The sequence below is a fragment of the Polistes fuscatus genome, unplaced genomic scaffold (assembly GCF_010416935.1).
Source record: "Polistes fuscatus isolate 324 unplaced genomic scaffold, CU_Pfus_HIC Scaffold4, whole genome shotgun sequence".
NCBI classification, from domain to species: Eukaryota; Metazoa; Arthropoda; class Insecta; order Hymenoptera; family Vespidae; genus Polistes; species Polistes fuscatus.
In genome coordinates this window covers 3,830,205-3,852,584 of record NW_025113118.1, presented here as the reverse complement: position 1 = coordinate 3,852,584, position 22,380 = coordinate 3,830,205, and the positions used below count along the sequence as shown (strand labels likewise).

The 22,380-nt window shown below is 26.7% G+C and overlaps 2 protein-coding genes across 3 annotated transcripts in view; both read left to right on the top strand.

Moving 5' to 3' along the window:
- Window positions 1-2,295: 2,295 nt before the first annotated feature.
- On the top strand, window positions 2,296-8,911 carry LOC122521176 (S-adenosylmethionine mitochondrial carrier protein-like). Its single transcript, XM_043641675.1, has 7 exons — window positions 2,296-2,466; window positions 2,698-2,854; window positions 2,925-3,034; window positions 3,118-3,358; window positions 3,427-3,565; window positions 3,643-3,811; window positions 8,650-8,911. The coding sequence occupies exons 1-6, from the start codon at window positions 2,401-2,403 to the stop codon at window positions 3,761-3,763; spliced, it is 834 nt and encodes a 277-aa protein (XP_043497610.1). The 5' UTR covers window positions 2,296-2,400; the 3' UTR covers window positions 3,764-3,811; window positions 8,650-8,911.
- A 735-nt stretch (window positions 8,912-9,646) lies between these two features.
- LOC122520864 (A disintegrin and metalloproteinase with thrombospondin motifs 9) overlaps window positions 9,647-22,380 on the top strand; it is an 81,649-nt gene continuing 68,915 nt past the window's right edge. For both annotated transcript variants that reach the window (XM_043641182.1, XM_043641181.1), the window contains exon 1: window positions 9,647-10,031. In XM_043641182.1, the coding sequence (XP_043497117.1) occupies window positions 9,731-10,031 (301 nt within the window). In that variant the 5' untranslated portion in view covers window positions 9,647-9,730. The remainder of the gene's footprint in view (window positions 10,032-22,380) is intronic.

The window sequence follows — 22,380 nt, the reverse complement described above, 5'->3', positions numbered from 1 at the left end:
AAAAACAACACTCATTCAAGAAATAATAATAAAAATATCTTTTTCATAAATATAGAGAATTATTAAATGAATTTATAACTTATAAAGACAATTTTAACACAAAAAATAAGTATTCACATTTATTTTCTGATGACTCTAGCATAAATGCATAAATATATATACATATGCATATATATATACATGTATATATATATTTTTTATAAAAAGTATGTAGTGTAATTATATATTTTGATATAATTTAATACTTGGAACTTTAAATAATGTATTCATTTATTTCTACTAAGAGTACGTAATAATAATAAACATTTGATTTTTTTTCTAACTGAATCTAATTAGCTCCTAGTTGCTACCCTTCAACTGACTACAATCTGTTCAATGATCCGTTACTAGCAGTTACTAGTAGTAGTAGTAGTAGTAGTAGTCCATAGTACCATGGCCTTTATTATACTTAAGCTTAGTTTGCAATGTATATACGTATCGAATTATTAAGAAAACAATGTAAAAATAAACAAAACAATTTATATTATTTAATATTAACAATATATATTTATCTTAATTCATTTATATTTATCATAATAGTTATTAAAAAACATTATTATATGCAACTTATATAAAGTTATACTTGTTTGTTACGTTGTGTGTGTTCCTTTCACACAGTTATGAAATTCAATCATTTCTTTTAAGCGTTTGTAACATTTTAAAAAATAAATAAGACAAGTTTTTATTTATAGAGAAAGAAATTATTTAAAATATGTGAATTATTTCAAATTACATCTATTATATAATAATGAAAAATAAATAAACTTTTATTGGTTAGTCATAATCGATTTACCCAATAGGTTGTATGCTTTAAAAGTAGTCATATATATATATTAAATGTGTAGCAATTAATTCGGTGCCTTGATATTAAATTCATTGTATTAAAATCGTTATGTTTCTTTTGTCAAAAAATTTGCTAGTTAATTATTTAGTTAACCTATGATTTAAATTTTCTGTAGTTTATTATTCTATTAATTAATTGAATTAACAAAATCAACTTTAAATTTGAGAAAAACTTAAAAATATTTCTTATTATATAGATTAGTAATCTTACTGTTATAATTAATTTACAAGTATAGTGGCTATTGATAATATAATAAATTTGTTTAATTATGTAATGTAAAAAGAAAGATCTATCTTTTGACTTTTCCCTTGTTTACTTACAAGGAGTTCTTATCGGAGATAGAAATAGAACTATTATCGGTTGACTTTTGCAACATAAAAACATTTCTTTTAAATTGTTTGTTCATAATCGAAGAACCTAATCTGGACATAGAAGTATTGTACATTTGCGTTCTAGTATATTGAGCGTTAACATATTTATCATTTATTAAAGATGGTATTGCAGCAATTGTTTTACTGTTATTATTATGTATTTGCACATATAATAATTGTTTATTTAAACTTTCCAAAGTTTTCTTCAATTTACAATATTCATAACTTATTTGCTTTTCATTGCGAACAGCATTAACATAACGGTTCTTTAATATTTCATATTTATTGTCCTGAAATATTGTTTAATGACATTAAAAAAGGCAATAGAGTTATTATTTATTAGAGTAAAGAATGGAAAAAATAAAACTTACTAGCTGATTAAAGCATTGCAAAATAATGTTTGTCTGTTCGGATTGGAAAGTTATTATAGGCTTTAGTGTTGTTAAAATATCGCTTAATGGTGCAAAAAATCTTGATATTTCTGGTTTTAAAGATTTTGTAAGCGGCACGGTTACAATTTTTGTAGATTTGCATTCAGGACAGTTTTCTTTAACTATAGGCAAAAACAAGTATATTTCTTAAATATTTCTAAGAGAGTTACAATTTTATAAAATAAAATATAAGTTTTTATTACGGTTTGTTATATAATATGTAATCCTGTTTTTATAATTTATTTATCATTACCTTTTCTTATACAATCATGACAAAAAATATGTCCACATTGAGTCAATCTAAAATGATCATTTTTAACATTATTGCAATAACATTTATTGCAAATATATTGTTCCATTATTATTTTTAAATTAGAACAATTTGTATTATAAATTTGTGATAAAAATTAAAAATAACTAAAAAACTAGAAAAGGTAATAGGCAACTTAATCTTAAAATATATAAGTTTATACTAGTTTTAATTATAGTAAAATATCAAATTTAAATAGATAATGAATCTTTTTATTGAATTTTAAATTTATTTATATTTTCGATATTTTCGATATTTACAAACTATGATCATACATTCGATAATCGCAAGTATTCTATTCGAGAATTACAATCGATACGATTCGAGATATTTTTGATAAAATGAATCTCATGCGGAATCGAAATTTTTTAAATATTTAATTATATTTCATCCTCATAATATGAAATGACATCGTACGAGAAGAATTTGAAAAACTTCCCCGGTAAAAATATATTATTTACATCTATATTTGTAAGTAAAATTTGATTTTTATGACCATATAACATTGCATCAACCACTGGCTGTATAACCTGTAAACGAATTTTAATAAGAACATATATTAAATTTCTTAAAAGTTTAATAAATAATTATATTATTATAAAGTAATAAAATTATTTAATAAATATTTATAATTAAAATAAATTTGTTGTATTCGATGTATACATTGGTTTTTAGTTAATTTCTAGTTATTTTTTATAACAGGCAGGAGCTAGTGCAGGAATTTGCGTGGATACAGTTTTATTTCCAATAGATACAATAAAGACTAGATTACAAAGTCAGCATGGGTTCCTACAATCAGGTGGATTTAAAGGACTGTATCGTGGTTTATATCCAGTACTTATAGGTTCTACGCCAACAGGTAAATAAATAAGAGGCCTCATACTTATTAATTTTATATTGAAATACAATCTCATTAATGTGTTTTGTAGCTGCACTATTTTTTGTTACCTATGAAAGTACCAAAGTATATGCACAACCTTTGGTATCCGAAAGATACCGTTCTTTAATTCATATGGGGGCAGCGTCGCTATCAGAAATGGTATTTCATTTTTATATATTCTTATGTCGTTCAAAGGATTAAATAAATACTCGTTAACACACAAAAAATTAATATTTTAAAAGGTAGCATGTATAGTACGTGTACCAGTAGAAGTTATGAAACAAAGAAAACAGGCTTACTTATTAGATAAGGGTAACTTTAGTATGAAGTTTTTGTACCGTGGTTACTGGAGTACAGTATTAAGAGATATGCCATTTAGTTTAATACAATTTCCACTATGGGAGTATTTTAAGAACATTTTGTCCCTTTATGTACAAAGAGATGTATATCCTTTTGAAAGTGCAACATGTGGGTCATTGGCAGGTATCATATATTCAAAACTATTGCACTGTAAATAAATATAAACTGATAATAATAAAATATAATTTTAGGAACTGTTTCAGCCGCCTTAACTACTCCATTGGATGTTGCAAAGACAAGAATAATGTTAGCTAATAAAATGGTACAAAGTTCAGATCTCAAATTATCTACAACATTACGTGCAATATATACCAAAGAAGGATTAAATGGGTAAACAAAAATGAACTTTTTGAAATAAAATTTATATATATAATCAACTAATAATTAAAACTATATATATTTTATAGCCTTTTCGCAGGTGTTAATTATAGAATAATGTGGATTGGCATAGGAGGATTTATATTTTTTGGAGTATACGAAGAAGCCAAATTATTAGCATTAAATGCATTTAAATTTACGAACTTATAGCAAAGAATTTCATCACGATAGAATATGCGAATATTTTTGTATAATATGGTTTGTATAAAACAAATTACAATTGTACAAATTTTATTTATAAAAAATTGAGATTATTATTTTATGCATATATTGTAAATATGCGTAATGTATATTCTCCGATCTAAATCATTTTAAAAGTTAAATAATTTAACATTTAATAAAAATAAAATAAATTCCATTATATAAAATGGTAAAATTTAATCCAAAATAGTTTTCCGTTATATGGTTATTATTTTTCATTACTTTATATTACTAAATTTGTATTATCAAATATTAAATAATAATCATTAAGACAATAATGTAAGAAAAGAAAAATCAAAAATAGGAATTAGTATCATAAAAACATGCGGGTTTGTGTGCATAAACCTTTCAACATTCATTGATATTTGCGTGTAATTCGTTAGATATAAAAATAATAATAATAATATGAATAATAGTAATAAAAAGAAGAAGAAGAAGAAAAAGAAAAAAGAAAAAAAAAGGAAAAGAAAAAGAAAAAGAAAAAGAAAAAGAAAAAGGAAAATAGAGAGAGAAAGAAAGAGAGAGAGAGAGAGAGAGAATATTTATGGTAATTATCGTGTAGTGTCGAGCACAATGACAATAATGCGTCCTTCGAAGTAAATATAAGGATATGTAGTAGAGTAGTAGGTACTAAAGTGGTAGAACAGTGTAGGAATATCGGTAAAGAGAGAGACAAACGGCGTGCCGGTGGTGTAGGTGCTCGTGGAGGGGGGAGAGACTCATGGTGTTAGCAAGATCCGTGGTTCGATACGCGTGTGGAGAGGATCCGCGTTCAGTCGATGCGTGCGAGCGGACAGAGTCGGTAGTTTTGTTACGCGCTCGTTCGCACCGCGCTCATCGTCATTTATTATTTCTTTTTTTTGTTTTTATATAAATCGATCGATCGATCTCGATCCCAATCCCGATTTCGCGATCAACAATTTGCACCCTTTTTTTTGTTTTTGTCTTTATCTCGATTATTTCTTTCTTTTTAGTTTTTTTTTCTCCTACCTTACTATATATTTCACTTCTTTTTTCTTTTATATCATCGTTTGAATAAAAAATATTAAAAGAAATATCATCTGGAGGGGATAAATAAGAAAGAAAAGAACAATTTTGCGATCTTTCTCAATTATTGTATTAGTAAAGATATTATATTATGTCCCGGTATATTTGAAAGAAGATTTTTTTTGTATCTTCTGTATTTTTTTTTTTTCTCTTTTAATATATCCTTCGATCGCGTTTTCCGATTGAAATAAAAGAAGAAAAAGAGGAGAAAGAAGAAGAAAAAGAAGAAGAAGAAGAAGAAATTCATCATAATCGTCATCATCATCATCATCTCTCTTTCTCTTTCTCTTAAGAGCAAGACACATTCCAACACTGTGTAAACTTTCGACACGCTCTTCAAGTATATTCTTCTCTTCTAGCTTGATTCTCTGAGATTTATTCAGGTAAGCTTTTAGTCACTTTGTCACTATTTCTTTTTATTTCTTCTTCTTTCTTTCCCTTTTGTTTTTACCATTTGTCGATATTACTCTTCTCGTAATCTAACACATCGCCAACAATTAATTTCCATTCTTTTATTTTGTGTTAAATCCTTTTTTTTTATTAACAAGTATATAGATATGCAAATAAATGCATTCGATATTATTATTATTATTATTATTCATTCATTCGTTATACACACATATATGTGTTTTTATATATTAAAAGTTCTTATCTTTTATTTCCTTTCTTCATTATTTAAATATATATCCGAAGAGAAAAATCATTGAAATAATATCTAATAAACAAATTGGTAAATAATTATGATTACCTATCCTGTGCATACATATACACACATACATATATACATATATAGATATATAACGTTGAACAAATTGAAGAAACGAATCGTATATACGGGGGGGGCAGGGGACAGGGGGACAATTAAAGAATCTATTTCTTATCTCTTCTTTCATCTTTTTTCTTTCTCTCGTCCTCGTTGTTTTTCCTTTTCTTTCTTTTTTTCCCCCCTTTTATCTTTTCGTTTCATTTTATTTTTTGCGCGCGTAAAGCAACAACGACGTCGAAGACGACGAAGACGAAGACGAAGACGAAGACGACGCGATTTGTTCGGAAGGCCGTCGCGCAAGATCGACCTCGAATTTGCGGAGTAACGAGATAAATCCGACCTTCGTTATCGTAAAGGTGGAGAACGTTACGTTATATAATGTTTGTATTTGCTATTTTTAGGCGTCTGCAGGCCAACTACCGTCAAATTTCGCGCTGACTACTCGGTATTGTCTCTCTTCTCTCTCTCTCTCTCTTTCTTTCTCTCTTTTTCTTACTAATTCTTTTTTAAAAGTCTGAACAAGATCGATCGATGTATTATTCCAAACTCCCTCCCCCCTCCCACTCTCGTTGATCGAGATCTACACAAAAAGATTCTTATTTTCCTCTGCGAGCGTATTTTTTTTCTTTTCTTCTTCATCTTTTTAATTTTTTTGGAGAAGAAAATTTACCAACAATTTATTATAAATAAAAGAACTCTAGAATTCTCTAGTTGGAATATAATTGTCAAACGATTTGACGCTTTTGTCGATTTTTCTTTTTGTTCGTAGTCAAGATTATACATTTACATATATATATATATATGTGTGTTTATGTACGAGTACGTATATGTATATACAACGGAATAATTTTTTTAATTAAATTTATGACTTTTTACAAAAAGAAAATGATAAATATAAAATAATAAGAATGAGACAACATTTTCGAACACCGGATGTATAAATATCATATGTATATATAAACACATAAACGCACAAACTCTCTTTCTTGTCTCTTCAATTTTGCATTTCGTAGCAATACGAGTTAAGAAGAAGAAATCGGTCATTGGTCTTTAGATAAAAAAACAACAAAATATCTCCTTTCTTCCATCCAATTTTAAATCTTCGACACCAAATTTTATCGATCAAATGTAATAATACAAGATCAATAATATACTTATATATATATGTGTGTCAATAATGTTATTAATGTAATAACTTATTTCCATTTGAAATCTCAATTCTCAGTATTGAGAGAGAGAGAGAGAGAGGAAGGTACAATTTGCATTAATGATCTTCGATCTCACGATTAGCTGTCAATGATCGTAAAGGAATAATTAATACCGATGATTTTTCTTTTCCTGACATAACGTAGGCGTTTATTATAGTGGGTAGTGTTAATTATCCGTTTGTTAAAATCATACAAGATAAGATTTCAAATACTTGTAATTAGTATACAAATAACTAATCATATATTCATTTATCATAGGTGCATATTAATTATGTATTACATTTTATTACACGTATACATATTATAATTAATTATATTGCAATAAATAACAGATTATCATAACACACACACACACACACACATATATTATGTGTGAAATGATAGATATTCTATTCCAATAAATAATACATTACCGTAAATATTCATTACATGTTATAACACATACTACGACAGATAATTTATTATACATATTATACATATATATATATATATATATATATATATAATATAATTATATTAATTATATTATATTAATTAATATATAATATAATATAATAATATATATAATATTATTATAATATATATAATATTATTATAATTATATATATATGGTTATGCATGTATTAATTTATCAAAGATCGTAACGATTTGATTTTATCGGTCAATCGATCGATCTATCGATCGGTCTTGATGGAGGATAGGATTAAAGATCTGAAAATTCAGATCGCACAGATCGATCGGTTGGATATCATCAGAAGGAAGGAACGATGCGCGACGAGAATAGTTTAACCCAGACCTTAAGCGACTCCGAGGTCGTCAGAACGGCGCGGTACGGCCTTTTATATTTCTCTCTCGGTAGCAACCTCCACGAGAAGACGCAGACTTTTAACTACGGTTGCTTGCTTCGTTCTCTAACTCTCTTTTCAATTTCTTTTTCCCAAAGTTATTCGTAATATGTGTTAATCGTGAAAGATCGAAATTGGAGAATGTCAAGATTCACACGGTTAATTGTCAACTCATACCAAATATGTACTCGGTGAAAGACCGAATAATTTGGGTTCATTAATATTTCGGACATACACCAAGCGATCATGTGAATCTTGACATCATCTAATTTTGATCTTTCACGCATTTATGATAAATTAACTTATGGTTAGTTATTTGTATATACTACATATGTATTAGTTACATTTACTTGTTTCGTTCTTTAAATTTTTATCTATTTTATTTTTTAAATTTCTTTTTCCCAACATTTTATTCGTATATTTGTTATCGTGAAAGACCGAAATTAAAGGGAATGTTAAGATTCACACGGTGATTTGTATATATGTATATATATTCTATTTTGAAACAGAAATTCTTCGAGCTGCTCTACACAGACATTTTTTTTCCATGACTTACCTTTTTATATTTAACTTTTTCTTTTTATCCAAGAAAATTTCAATGACAATATATATATTGCAACAAAAAAATTGATTTCCATTAATATTATTCTTAAATATATATACTTATTCGTACGTAAAATTGATCGAAACAAATTTTTAGAACGATTAATCGATTGCGTAGTTAAACGATCGATTTTTCAATGGTTTGTCGATTTAATATTTTGGATAAGAATGTATTCCAAAAAAATTATATAATATAATATTAAACATTTGTTTTTTATATATCTATTCGTATATATAAAATTGAAAAAAGAAATATATAACGTTTGAATGATTAATCAAATTATAATTACTTGCTCAAATAAAATGATCTATGATCGATAAAGAGATTTATTCCTTATATTGTAAATTATTTTTCTTTTCTTACAGATAGAAGGACGATGATTCAACAAAATACTGGCTATGAAAGTATAGGAAGAGGAAGAGGAAGAGGAAGTTATCCGTGTTCCTCGTAATTGAGAAAAATACGAGATTTCAAATCTTACAAAGGACACGAGAACGTCGTTAGATTGAGAGGGAAGAGAGAAAAATATAAAAAAAAGAAAAAAAAAGAAAAAAAAAGAACAAAAAGAATAGAGAAAAAGAAATACTATAATTTTTCTACAGTTTAAAGGAAAAACGTTTATTACAAGGAAGAAGAAGAATACGAAGGAGGAGGAGAAGAAAAAGAAGAAAAAGAAGAAGAAGAAGAAGAAGAAGAGGAAGAAGAGGAAGAAGAAGAAGATGATGATTACGAACATGAATCGAACGATCGGATTGTTTTTTCTTATGAAACAATGTCAGCGATCGTTTGTATCATCATTGATGATTGCAAATCTTTGACGATAGTAATAACAAAGAGGAAAAAAACGTTATTAATAGATCAGAAATAAATAAATAAATAAATAAATAAATAAATAAAAATTAATAAATAAATTAATAAATAAATAAATAATTTAATTAATTTACAAAAAAAAAGGAATTATTATTTATTCTCAGACGAAAAGAGAGAGAGAGAAAGAGAGAAAGTTAATAACAACAACAAACAATAACAACAATATCAACAACAACAACAATAAAACAAAGAAAGAAATGGAATTCAATGGAAGACTACGATTACGAAAGAATAAACAACATTAGCGACATTACCATCTCTTCTTCTCTTTTTGGTTTTCATTTTTACATATCAACAACACAGACACACGCGCACGCACGCACGCGCATACATACGAAGTGTGTGTGTGCGGGAGTGTGCGGGCGTGCGTGTGTGGTGGATGCGTGCGTGCGTGCGTGTTGGGGTGTGCGCGCGCGCATAGTGCAATAAAATTCAATATATATATATATATAAATATAAATATATATATATATATAAATATAAATATATATATATATATAAATATATATATATATATATATATTAACGAATATTAATAGTACTATTTTTTCATGGTGATAATCGTTAATACGACAAATGTGTCAAAGTATATTAAGACTCGCGGAAATGTCGCGTATTTCTAATCGTGCTGTTAGCACGATAGCCGCGTCTATCGGTATTCTATTATTGGTGATCTTCTTGGTGATTCTATGGACAGGTGGTTCATGGAACCATACTAGAGTTATCCACCAGGAAGAAACCACCAGGAAGGAATTGGGACACGGAATAAGAAATTCGAGCTTACAATCGATTAGTGTATTCCATTTGATCGAAGAAGATCACACCGAGTTTAATATGACGATACTCGACAGGACAACTGTTTCCTTCATCAACGAGGGTGAGTTCAATTTTTTTTTTCTTTTTTTATTTGTCTATATATTATTATTCTCATATCAAATTTATCCTTTTCTTTCTCTCTCGTATATGTGTATATATTTATAATTAAAATATTTTTATAAGAATATAACATTTTTCTATAGGTGTTGTTGCGTATCAATTCTAATATAATATGGTACTCTATTATCAATATTTTTCTATATATATTATAAGTATTATAAGTATATAAGCAGTAGTAGTATAGTATATATATATGTATATATTAAATAATATATTATATATATACATATATTATACAATAAGTATATATATATGAAGTGGATATAAACTATATATTAAAAATAAATAATATTTATAGTATATTTTTATCTATCTCTTTCTTCTTCATTCTCTTTCTCTTTCTATTAAATCTTGCAAATGAGTTATTTGTACTAATAGACGTTGATAATTAATTTCTCTCTCTCTCTCTCTTTTTCTTTGAAATCTCGCATTTGCAAGGAGCGCCGCTCGGTGAAAGCTAGAACATCCAGACGTCCTTGTAAGGCCGCTGCACCAAAGCAGCAGCACCTACACCTTCACCTACACCTTCACCTACACCTACACTTACACCTACACTTACACTTACAATTACAATTACACTTACACTTATACCTACATACATCTCCAACAACCTACAACCTACAACCTCCACCTCCACCTCTACCATTTCAATCTTTTTCTTTTTCTTCTTCCTATCGCCACAATGTCTACCTTTATTCTTACTTATACCATACACAACCTCCCCCACCCCCTCCACTCCACCTCCCTTCTATCTATCTATCCTTCTCTATGTTCTCTCAAAGTATCCTATCCTTCTTCGATATAGTATACTTTAATACTCATGAAACTAAGAAGTAATCTTCCGTAGGATACGTTCGTTCTTAATCTACGTGCCTTTCCAATTATCTTACCAACGCTAATGATCTTTAATTGTCTACCGGAATTGCTTACTCACTTATACGTGACATATACTAATGTATATGTATATCTATATATGTGGGCTCATTAAATCAAATTATAATCTTATTCGATATATGTGACTTACCAATATATATTTCACATATACCGTCTCACTTTTTCTCACTCTTTCAATAAACGTATGCAAGTTTTTAATCAATTATTTTATTTTTCTATAAATATACATACACATAAATTATGTTTGTTTTTTTCTTTTGAGTATACTGACTCATACTCGTAGAATGTCTCTTTCTTTCTCTCTCTCTCTCTCTCTCTCTCTTTTAATAAATGTATATAATTTTTGAATCAATGATTTCGCATTTTTCTATAAATATAAATATACATAATTTATGTTTCCTTTTACTTTAGAAATATACAAACTTATACGTAGAATGTCTCTTTATCTCTTTCTCTTTCTCTCTCTCTCTCTCTCTTTTTCTCTTTCTCTCTTTCTTATAATAAATGTGCATACACACAATCGTTCGATGATTTTATTTCTTTCAAGAAATATATCTATACGTGTACATACATACTTAATTATCTCTTTCATCTTACACCGAGATAACTTTAAAGTCTATAAATTCTCTTATGCATTCTCTTTGCACCTGCATTTGCATTATATGCTTGTACATATCTTTTATATGTGTTGTATCCATCCACACATATACATTGAACATTGTACGTATATACGTATAACGTAATACTTCTTGATTATTTTCTCCTAAGGTTGCTTATCTTCTATCATCTTTTTCCTTCCTTGACCCTTGACCTACGTGAAATATCTCGATTCGATCTATCGATCGATCGATCGATCGATCGATAAAAAAAAATTATTGTACCTTGCCAAAAGCTCTGTGTTCAGATATATACACGTGATTGATCGAACAAAACAAAAACAATAATTAAGATTTTACAAACGAATTAAAAGTTATCTTAAGTGATTGTAAAAATTATTAACCTTTTTTTTTCCTTTTCCTTGCCTCAATACCTTTTCTTCTTAATCGAATTCATTTTCAAATTGTTTAATTATAAATCCGATCAAAAATTTTACATTACAATTTGTAATTAAAATTGTAATTAATTTAACAAATCGTCTTAAGTACTTTTTAATCTCGTCACAATAATATATCTACTTTTTATTTTAATTAGGGGTTTTGTAATATTAATCTATAAAAGAAATAAAACTAACTAAATAAATAAAATAGTGATTTTATATTTTTCGATTACGTTACATTCATTTTATTATAGTTATATCAATTCGACGAACGACAACAAAAAAACAAGGAAAAATAGAAAAAAGAACATTGGAAAAGCGATATGGAATATACGCAGAAAAAAAATGATTTTCTCATTTTATTTTATTATTCTTATTATTAGAATAATATTAAAAAATAATTAAAAAAAAAACTAAAATTGACAATAAATGTATACAAGTATAATGCGTATGTGTCAGTGTTTCCGAAAAGTTATAATATATTATATACACACATGTGTAATAACTTGATCATTTTTTTTCAATCCTCTTTATAAGAATTGCCGACTTAATCTGAAAATAAATTCTGCAGAGCAATAACCTCGATTACGTTACGTATGTAGTACGTTAAAAGCACATCACGTATTTTCGTGTATAGACGTCACGGGATTTGCTACGATAACTGTCGATAAGAGAAAGAAGCAGCTATGGAAAGATAACAGAATAGATATTTAAATATGTGTGTATTATATACATAAGAAATGTGTACTTAGGTATTTACATATTGAATCGGGAGACTTGACTTGTCCTATCGAAATTCTAATTTCAATTTCTTTTCTTTTTCTTTTTCTGTTTTTTTCTCTTCTTCTTTTTTATCATGTATGTACAATGTGTATGTATGTATGTATGTATGTATATATGTATATATATCTATCTTAATTCAGAATGAATACTTATCATTATTATCTCCAAAATATTATCTAGAATGTTTTATTTGCTCATATACGTAGGTAGAACAAAATGAATAATATCTTGTAAAGATATTGTGTGGAGAAATGATAGAAAGAAGCTGGTTTACAATTCGAACCATTAAGGATTTGCATTTCAACATTTCAAATATTTATAGAAAAAAAAAAAATAGCATATCAAATGTGTTTACTTATTAAATTAATTTGTACTTACATTAGATCAAAATTATATCAATTTATTAATATAATACATATTTCACAAAATTATAATAAAATATATGAAACTGAACAGACATAGTGATATAAAAATATATATACATAAAACATTTTCCTTTTTTTCATTCAGATTAAAATCATAAATAAAAAGAAAAAAGAGAAAAGAAGAAATAGAAGAGAACAGAAATAATTATATATATATACTGATTTCATGTTATTAACTAAGAAAATGATCAAGGTGAACCGAATTGACATTTTCAATATTAAAAAATGAATTATTAATTTCCTTAAAGGATTTCTTCGTATTATAATAATTTTTTTGCGTTATAACGCCGCATATAAGCGCCTACATATAATACGAACAAGTTGAGAAACTTTCCTCTTATTTTTTTTTTCTTTTTTTTTTATTTTCCAAGTTACACTTACAATTAGTACACATATATTATGTATAACTTTAACGTAAAAGTGAATAATATTAAAACAACATTTTTTTGTTGAACATGTTTTCGAATATAATATTTGTAGTTTGGAAACGAGGAAGCATTAACGTTATCGAGCAAGCTGCTAACAAAGACAAAGACAAAGACAAAGACAACTATACAACGAGGACGACACGATGACGATAACATCGTATGATGCTGAAAGTGCGTGACACTAAAGAGGCTCGTATTTCTTTAAGGATCAGCAGATATACGGATATATCACGTGTTTTACAATTGCGTTAGACCTATCTTCTTAACATCACCCCCCTGTTATCCTGACGCATTCCTTACCCTATTTTTTTTTTATATCTTTTCTTTATGTCCAATACGCTTACTTAATTTTACAATTAACAGGATTTTTTTCCATATAATTTTTTAAGATACACGATTCTTTTTTTTTTTTTATACGGTTTATATCCTTTGATTCATATATTTCTCAAGATGTATTAGATATCGGATAATATTTATTTGCAAAAAATAAAAAAAAAAAGGAGTTACAATACGATAGTAAAGTGATTATATTATATTATTAGTCGATGTTCTTTTTTTTTATTTATAAATTGATTTTGTTATTTGTGCCCATAATTATGAAAGTGGTTTAAGTCATATATCTCTTGTTTCGAGATATTTGAAAGATTACATTTGAACCCTGAATGAATTCCATATAATGTTGAAATAACAACCGCTATCTAATAATTCATTTTTGACAATATCGAGAAAATTATATTGAATTAATTGAGTTTTAAATAATGTGGTGTGAAATAACTGATAAAGTTATTATTTTTTAATTTTGACTTGGACCACTTTCATAATTATGGGCACATTTATATATTTTACAATGAAATTTTAAGAAGTAAGAATTTTACTTACCATTAGTATATCAATAATAATTATTTATATTTAATACAACACTTCAAGGTGTTTACGTATGAAAATATGAAGATGCATCAGCAAGCCAATATTTATAAAAATTGCGTCAAGGTTTTTGTCATAGTCAATCTAGATCTATGTTTTAATTTATTTTAAAATATTTCAAGTGATTTTTAAGGAACGAAGTTTTAGGAAATAACAATCTTGCTTATTGTCTTGATTTCTTTTTGTCCGTCAAGTTCATGGATTTAATTTAAAGATAAAGGCAAACTCGCGATTAGGTTTACGAAGTGACCTATCTTTGTTAGTTAACAGTAAGACTTTACTAACAATTAATATATTAATAGTATACCTTGAAGATGTTAACGTATGAAAATATGAAGATATATCAGCAAGCCAATATTTATAAAAATTGCGTCAAGGTTTTTGTCATAGTCAATCTAGATCTATGTTTTAATTTATTTTGAAATGTTTCAAGTGATTTTTAGGGAACGAAGTTTAAGGAAATAACACTCTTGCTTATTGTCTTGATTTCTTTTTGTCCGTCAAGTTCATGGATTTAATTTAAAGGTAAAGGCGAACTCGCGATTAGGTTTACGAAGTGACCTATTTTTGTTAGTTAACAGTAAGACTTTACTAACAATTAATATATTAATAGTATACCTTGAAGATGTTAACGTATGAAAATATGAAGATGCATCAGCAAGCCAATATTTATGAAAATTGCATCAAGGTTTTTGTCATAGTCAATCTAGATCTATGTTTTAATTTATTTTGAAATGTTTCAAGTGATTTTTAAGGAACGAAGTTTTAGGAAATAACACTCTTGCTTATTGTCTTGATTTCTTTTGTCCGTCAAGTTCATGGATTTAATTTAAAGGTAAAGGCGAACTCGCGATTAGGTTTACGAAGTGACCTATCTTTTTAGTTAACAATAAGACTTTACTAACAATTAGTATATTAATAGTATACCTTGAAGATGTTAACGTATGAAAATATGAAGATGTATCAGCAAGCCAATATTTATAAAAATTGCATCAAGGTTTTTGTCATAGTCAATCTAGATCTATGTTTTAATTTATTTTGAAATGTTTCAAGTGATTTTTAGGGAACGAAGTTATAGGAAATAACACTTTTGCTTATTGTCTTGATTTCTTTTTGTCCGTCAAGTTCATGGATTTAATTTAAAGGTAAAGGCGAACTCGTGATCAGGTGATACTCCGAAAGTAAGAGCACATAAAGTCTCGGTAGACTGCGTGGCGACGACCTCCGACCAAACCGGCCGATCCACCTGAAATACGTTCCTTTCCATCCAATCTATGTATATATCGTGTACGTGTATATGTGCGTATGTGTATTTATGTATTAGTATTTCTCTTTATTTCTCTCTTCCTCTCTACCTTTTCTTTTTCTTTTTCTTTTTCTTCCCTCTCTTTCTTTCTTTCTTTCTTTCTTTCTTTTTCCCTCTCTCTTTCACTTTACTTCCACTCTTGTACACACTTTACGAGTTTTCTCGGACGTCCCTTAAACAGGCTTCGTGTAGATCGTAGAATATACATTGGAGGTATGACGCATCGATCCTTTCAGATCTACATATGAAACGATCGAATCATTTCTAAATACTCAGAAAGTCTATAATAATTTCCTTTCATCAATGGCAATAGACTCTTTTTTTCCACAGAATTTTTCATTAGTTCTTGTTAATATATAAATCATTATTATTATATCGTATGTGTGATTTGATTTTTTTTTTTAATTTCTTTTATATATTAATTTAATTTTATATATATATATATACAATATTATTTATATATTATACTATTATACTATTTATATAATATTATATAATAATATATATAAATATTCTTTTATATTTTAGAAATAATTTAACGTAGATTTAATTTGTAGATTATTTAATCTATATTAAATAAAAAAAAATATATGTATATATATCTTTTTGATATATTTTTAAAAAATAATTAAATATTAATCAAATCACTCCTTGGATCATCCAAATTATAAATTAATAAGCTTATAAATCTATCTTTATATTTAAAAAATGATTTAACATAATACGCAGGTGAATTAGATTAGTTTTTTAAATAATCTCTAGAAATACTTACATATATATTTTTCTTTTTCTGATTGTGATTTTAATTATTACCAGAATCAAAGAAAAATATTACTACACGAGAAAAAGAAGGTTCAACTATAATTGACGTGTACCAGTGACACTTTTCATCTCGGGTTATTGCAACATCCTATTCGTATATAATTCTTGTTGCCGTTAGAATATTATCATCATTATCATTATTATCTCATGATCATGATCATGATCATGATCATAATCATAATCATCATCATCATCAACTCCAAGTTCTTCTGGTTCTTTTTTTTTTTCTTTTTTCTTTTATCCATTTTTTGTTGTTGTAATATTCGTTAAAGTATTCTCGAAGGAGGACGAGATTCGTATATACATGCTGCCGTATTCTTGGATAAGAAAGATGAAACTAAAGGTCACAATCATTTCGAAAGTCTTTAATACCTAATTGATCATCACCAATGATAATCAAAAGGTTTCGTGTTTATACGATAACCTCGAAAGAGAAATCTATGTTATCATCGATGTTTTTACACAAATATTTTCTATCATATTATTGAACAAAAAAAAAAAAACCCAGAAAAATTAATTTTTGTTAAAAAAGATCGGAAAGTTGTTGCTGAAGATTAGTAGACAAAAAAAATTAGATTAGATTAGTAGAAAAAAAGAAAAAAAGTAAAGAAAAATAATTTCTATTTATGAATCACGGATCATTCTCATTTGTGATTAATCAGTAGACGTGTAAATATTATTGCTTGATACAGTCGAAAAGAAAAAATAGAATAAAATAAAATAGTAGTAGCAGGTAGAACCGGCTTAATATTATTCTAAATATCCCTATCAAACTTGTGTAAAATCATGTTACTTTTTCTTTTTTTTTTTATTCTTCAATCACTACACCGATCAATGAGTAACTAATACTTTACAATTAGGTAGTTTTAATGTTAATATAATAAATCGTAACACTTACACATGTATTTTGCCCACACGATTGCCAACGATATAATCAGCTTGTTAGTTGTGTAATTTTCATTGGTTATGCTTATATCTATATATGATTATTTTTAAAATTTAAAATAAGATTATAATTGTGTGTTCGTGTATCCGTGTGTATTGTTAGAATCGTAAAGAATTTTTTGTATTTTTCAAAGATTATGCGGCATTTATACTTTGATAAAATTCACATTTATATATACATATATTCAAGATCTAAATGAAGATAAAAGATCGACGTGTTATCTGTTTTCACCCTCAGTTGATTTATCATTATGGCTCGTCCTTTTTTCTTCGTCGAAAAAAATATTATATATATAGATTCTTTTAAGATACACCGACAATTGACAGATTTATAAGATTGCTATTAAGAAAGATTTGGTCGTACCTAAATAGAATGAATTAAATACTTCAAGTTTTAAGCTAAGATTAACATTTTTAATTGATTTATAATAGTCTACGTGTGTTCGTAAAGAAAATAATATGATTTATGAGAAATATTGACTCGATGTTTTGTACGGGTTTTGTAGGGGGAAATTTTCTTACCAATTTGGTATTCTATAAATTAATTCATTTTTGTATTTACATACATTAGAATATCATAAATCCATATATTTATCATATCAAAAATAATATAATGTGAAATATAAAATATTTTAAGTAATAAAAAACATTGATATTAATATTTTCATTTAATTATAAATTACTGATATATATGTATATGAATATGTGGCATTTAAAAGTTAAAGTTATAGTGAGAAATTATATGTGGTAAAATAAAGATTACAAAGTAGGAAGAAAAAAGAAAAAAGAAAAAAATGTTAACTAAAGCAATTTACCAAATTCTGTCAACAACGTGAAAGAAGCTTGGATTTTATTTTAGTTGTTGTTTCTACCTGAAACGTTTCTTCGCAGTCATTCCCTAACAGGTTACGATCGTTAGTCACGTACACAATATTAACGCAAACTCGATATTTTCATTCTCTTTAACAGCAACTTATTCACTTACTCGATTCTTCGCGTGACTATACTGCAAATAATACGAGAAAAGTTATTGTTTTCTATCAACAATGTGACGACGTTATTAGCACATACTATTATTATTATTATAACTTCGTTTATTCTAATACCAACTATAATCAAAATCTACAACAATTTCTATACGAATAATAATTAAAAATACTTCCTCCTTCCCCTCCCCCTTTCTAAAATCATATCCAAATGTATTAATAAATAAATAATGATATTATATAATATCAATTCTAATATACAAAATATAATCATTATAAAAAAGAAAGTTTTGATATATCAATAAATTATTATTAACATAATAGTAATAATAATAATATCAATTGCAAATATAACAAACATTTAATACAATTTCAAATATTATAATTATTTGATTTTTACAGACGAAATATGCAAAATGTTATCGATTTCTTCGATTTGATCGATCATACCGTCAAAAATGATATATCGATCGATCGTATATAAAATGCAAGATTTTTCTTTTTTATTACTATACACAGATAATAAAAGGACAATAATTATGAGTGGGGTTATTCGTTGGAGTTAAAAAAAGGAAAAAAAAAAAAGAAAAATAAGCAACGGTGAGGGTTCGTTCATTGTCATGATATCGATAGAGTACTGACTATTCTATAGTATGTCTATAAGTATTTATTATAGTTAGTCGAACAAACCGGTCGATAAATCTTTTCACGGCGCTCCCTTGGAATTTGCCCGGAACTCTTTCTCTCTCTCTCTCTCTCTCTCTCTCTCTCTCTCTTTCTCACTCTCTCTCACACCAACCTCTTTTTTTTTTTGTTACTTTCCTTCCATCACTTATTCATTTTTCAAAAAGCCTAAATTCTTTTCCAGTAATAGATATCTATATATGTGCACAGATGCATACATTTATAATATAAAAAATAAAATATGAGATCTATAAAATATTTTAAATACAATATTAGTTAATTGTACTTTGTTATAATTCGATTAAGACGTTTAATTTATCATTTTTATTTACATATATATATATTCGATTTTTTATATAAAAGTTTTGTTTTTTCTTCTTCTTTCAATTATCTTTCTTCATAAGGGACAAAAAAATGAAAGCGAACGATTACTTACAAGTATTTCTACAAGTATATTTATATTTATTCACGAGTATATTTTTAACAATGAATAAAAATTTCAATTTGGAGTAAATTCTAAGAACAATTGATTAACTCGAAAAATCAAACGGTTAATAAGATTCATACGAAATTAATTATCGCACATTGTGAAAATTAATTTATAAAAAAAAAAAAAATAAGAAAATAAAGAAGTAGTATTTATATATTTTTTTGTTCGCTAAAAAATTGTCATAGCTTTTCAACATTTCGTTCGGAAATAAAAGATAAAAGAAAGGATTAATATACCTTTTTTTTTTTGTTTTCGTAACAGCGCCCATTTTATCGAGGTGATACACCTTCGGGCATTGTTAAAGTAATGAGACCTCTGAACCCTTCCCTCCCTATCTCCTCACCTCATCACCCCCTTATCACCTTTTTATTCTTCTTTCTTGTCCTACCTTGCCCTACCCTATTCCGTATTGCCCCACCCTTTAAAAGTTAACGCCCTATTCTTTACCTCGGTCAGTGTCATTAATTAAAAGGAAATAATATTAAATAAAAGTTTGTATTTTTAACCAATTATTTTTTCCTTCGGAAGAATATCTCATTGATTTATCGAATCCAATATGTGAATGTTTGAATCAAATGATTTTTATTATTTTCTTACAAAGGGTTTAGTTAATTGTAATATTTTCTCTTAAAACTGGATTAAAACGTTCAATTTATCAATTTTTAATTGATACAATTATTTAATTACGTTTTGTTAAATGTTAACATACAAGAATATTTGTTTGTTATTATTTTAATATATGAGACGAAGAAATTGATTTTTATTTTACTAAAGTATATTATTAATATTTAAAATATATATTCTTTTTTTTATATAAAGTTTCGTTAAATTGATTTCCTCCGTTATTGGAAAATCAAATTCAAATCTCTCGAAATATATTCGATAGATTTATTTATTTACAGCCTGATAGTTTTAATAAAAAAATAAAAAAATAATTTTATAGAGATAGATATTTATTAAAAATATATATTGTTTTTTTTTTTTTATTATACACCTCATACAAAGTTCTTTCATTCAATAAAATTCATTTAGATCCCTATTCATACTGCTTTTATATTTATTTTATAATTATTAATTTTTAGTTGAAAATAACTTTTTCTCTTTCTTTTTTTTTCTTTTTATTACTACATAAACTTTATTCTACAATAATTTAAAATTTCAAAAACATCCTCGTAATAATTTAACACGAATTATTAGTCGTACGTTTTATCATTTCTTTGATTTACGTTGCATTATTTATTATTACTTATGAATATAAAATTGTTCTTTCTAATCATGATCATTCGAAATAGTTTTATTCTTTTTCAATGATATTCATTTGAGAAGAAAGTAAAGCATCGAATCTAATCGAATATTATATACGTACTTTACATACATAGGAGCTTTACATACATATATAGAAGCTTCGAAAATGGCTAATGGAAAAATGTTTGGCACTATGCCAGTGTTCATGCGAGTCGAACAAAGAAGGTTTACGCTTGATACGCGTTTTTGTAGAAAGTTCAAGAGCATTTCAGTCTTATCCTATCATCCTAAAGATATATACACTTAGCAGACACACACACACACATACACATATGTATATACATGCATGGTTCAGATTGCTCGTAAAGTACGTACTGATTTTCTACCATCTTTAACTGGATTAAATATATAAATAAAAATGACTAACATAAATAAGAAAGAAGAACAAAATTAGACATATAATACAAAAATGACCTTTTTCATATATATATGTACATAATTAATTAATTATAAATGTATATAACAAGTATAATATATAATATATATTATTCATTATTTAAATGTGAAAATAATCTAAAAACAAGTATATAAATATATTCAACACTTCTAATAAAATGGTACTCTTTTCATATTTGATTTGCATTGATTCGTAGGTTTTTATAATGCGATTAGAAAAATATTTAAATTAAAATATAAAAATATTCTATTATTAAAAATTATATATATAATAGAAAAAAATATTTATTAGATTAGATTAGAAAATATATACATATATATATATATAAATATTTAAATATTATTATGTTATTAAAAATATATATATCGGTAATGTTATAAGATAATTTTAAATTTCGTGATATTTTCATGAAATTTCCAAATAATTGGTATTCGTTGGATGAAAGATTGGTATAATTTTCGTCTTATTTTAGTATGAATCGTCGAGTCAACTTCTATGAAAATGTTTATAGAAACGTTTTCTCTCTAGAACGTGTGTCTGGCAATGATATTGGCAGTAGGTCATGTCTTTATGGGTTCTCGTTCGATCGTTTAAAGCGAAAATCTCATCTCAAGGTTAAAAGCTTTGGCTAAAATTGCACCGGATGGATGGATGGACGGACAGACGAACGGACGAACGGACGGACGGACGGACGTGACTGTGAAGCTGCTAAAACGTTCTTTATTCTATCGTTAAAAGTTCGATTTCGTCTTGTACGTATACATCTACGTATACATCTACGTATATACATATGTATGTATACTTGTGTATATATTATACATACATACATACATACATACATACATACATACATACATACATACAT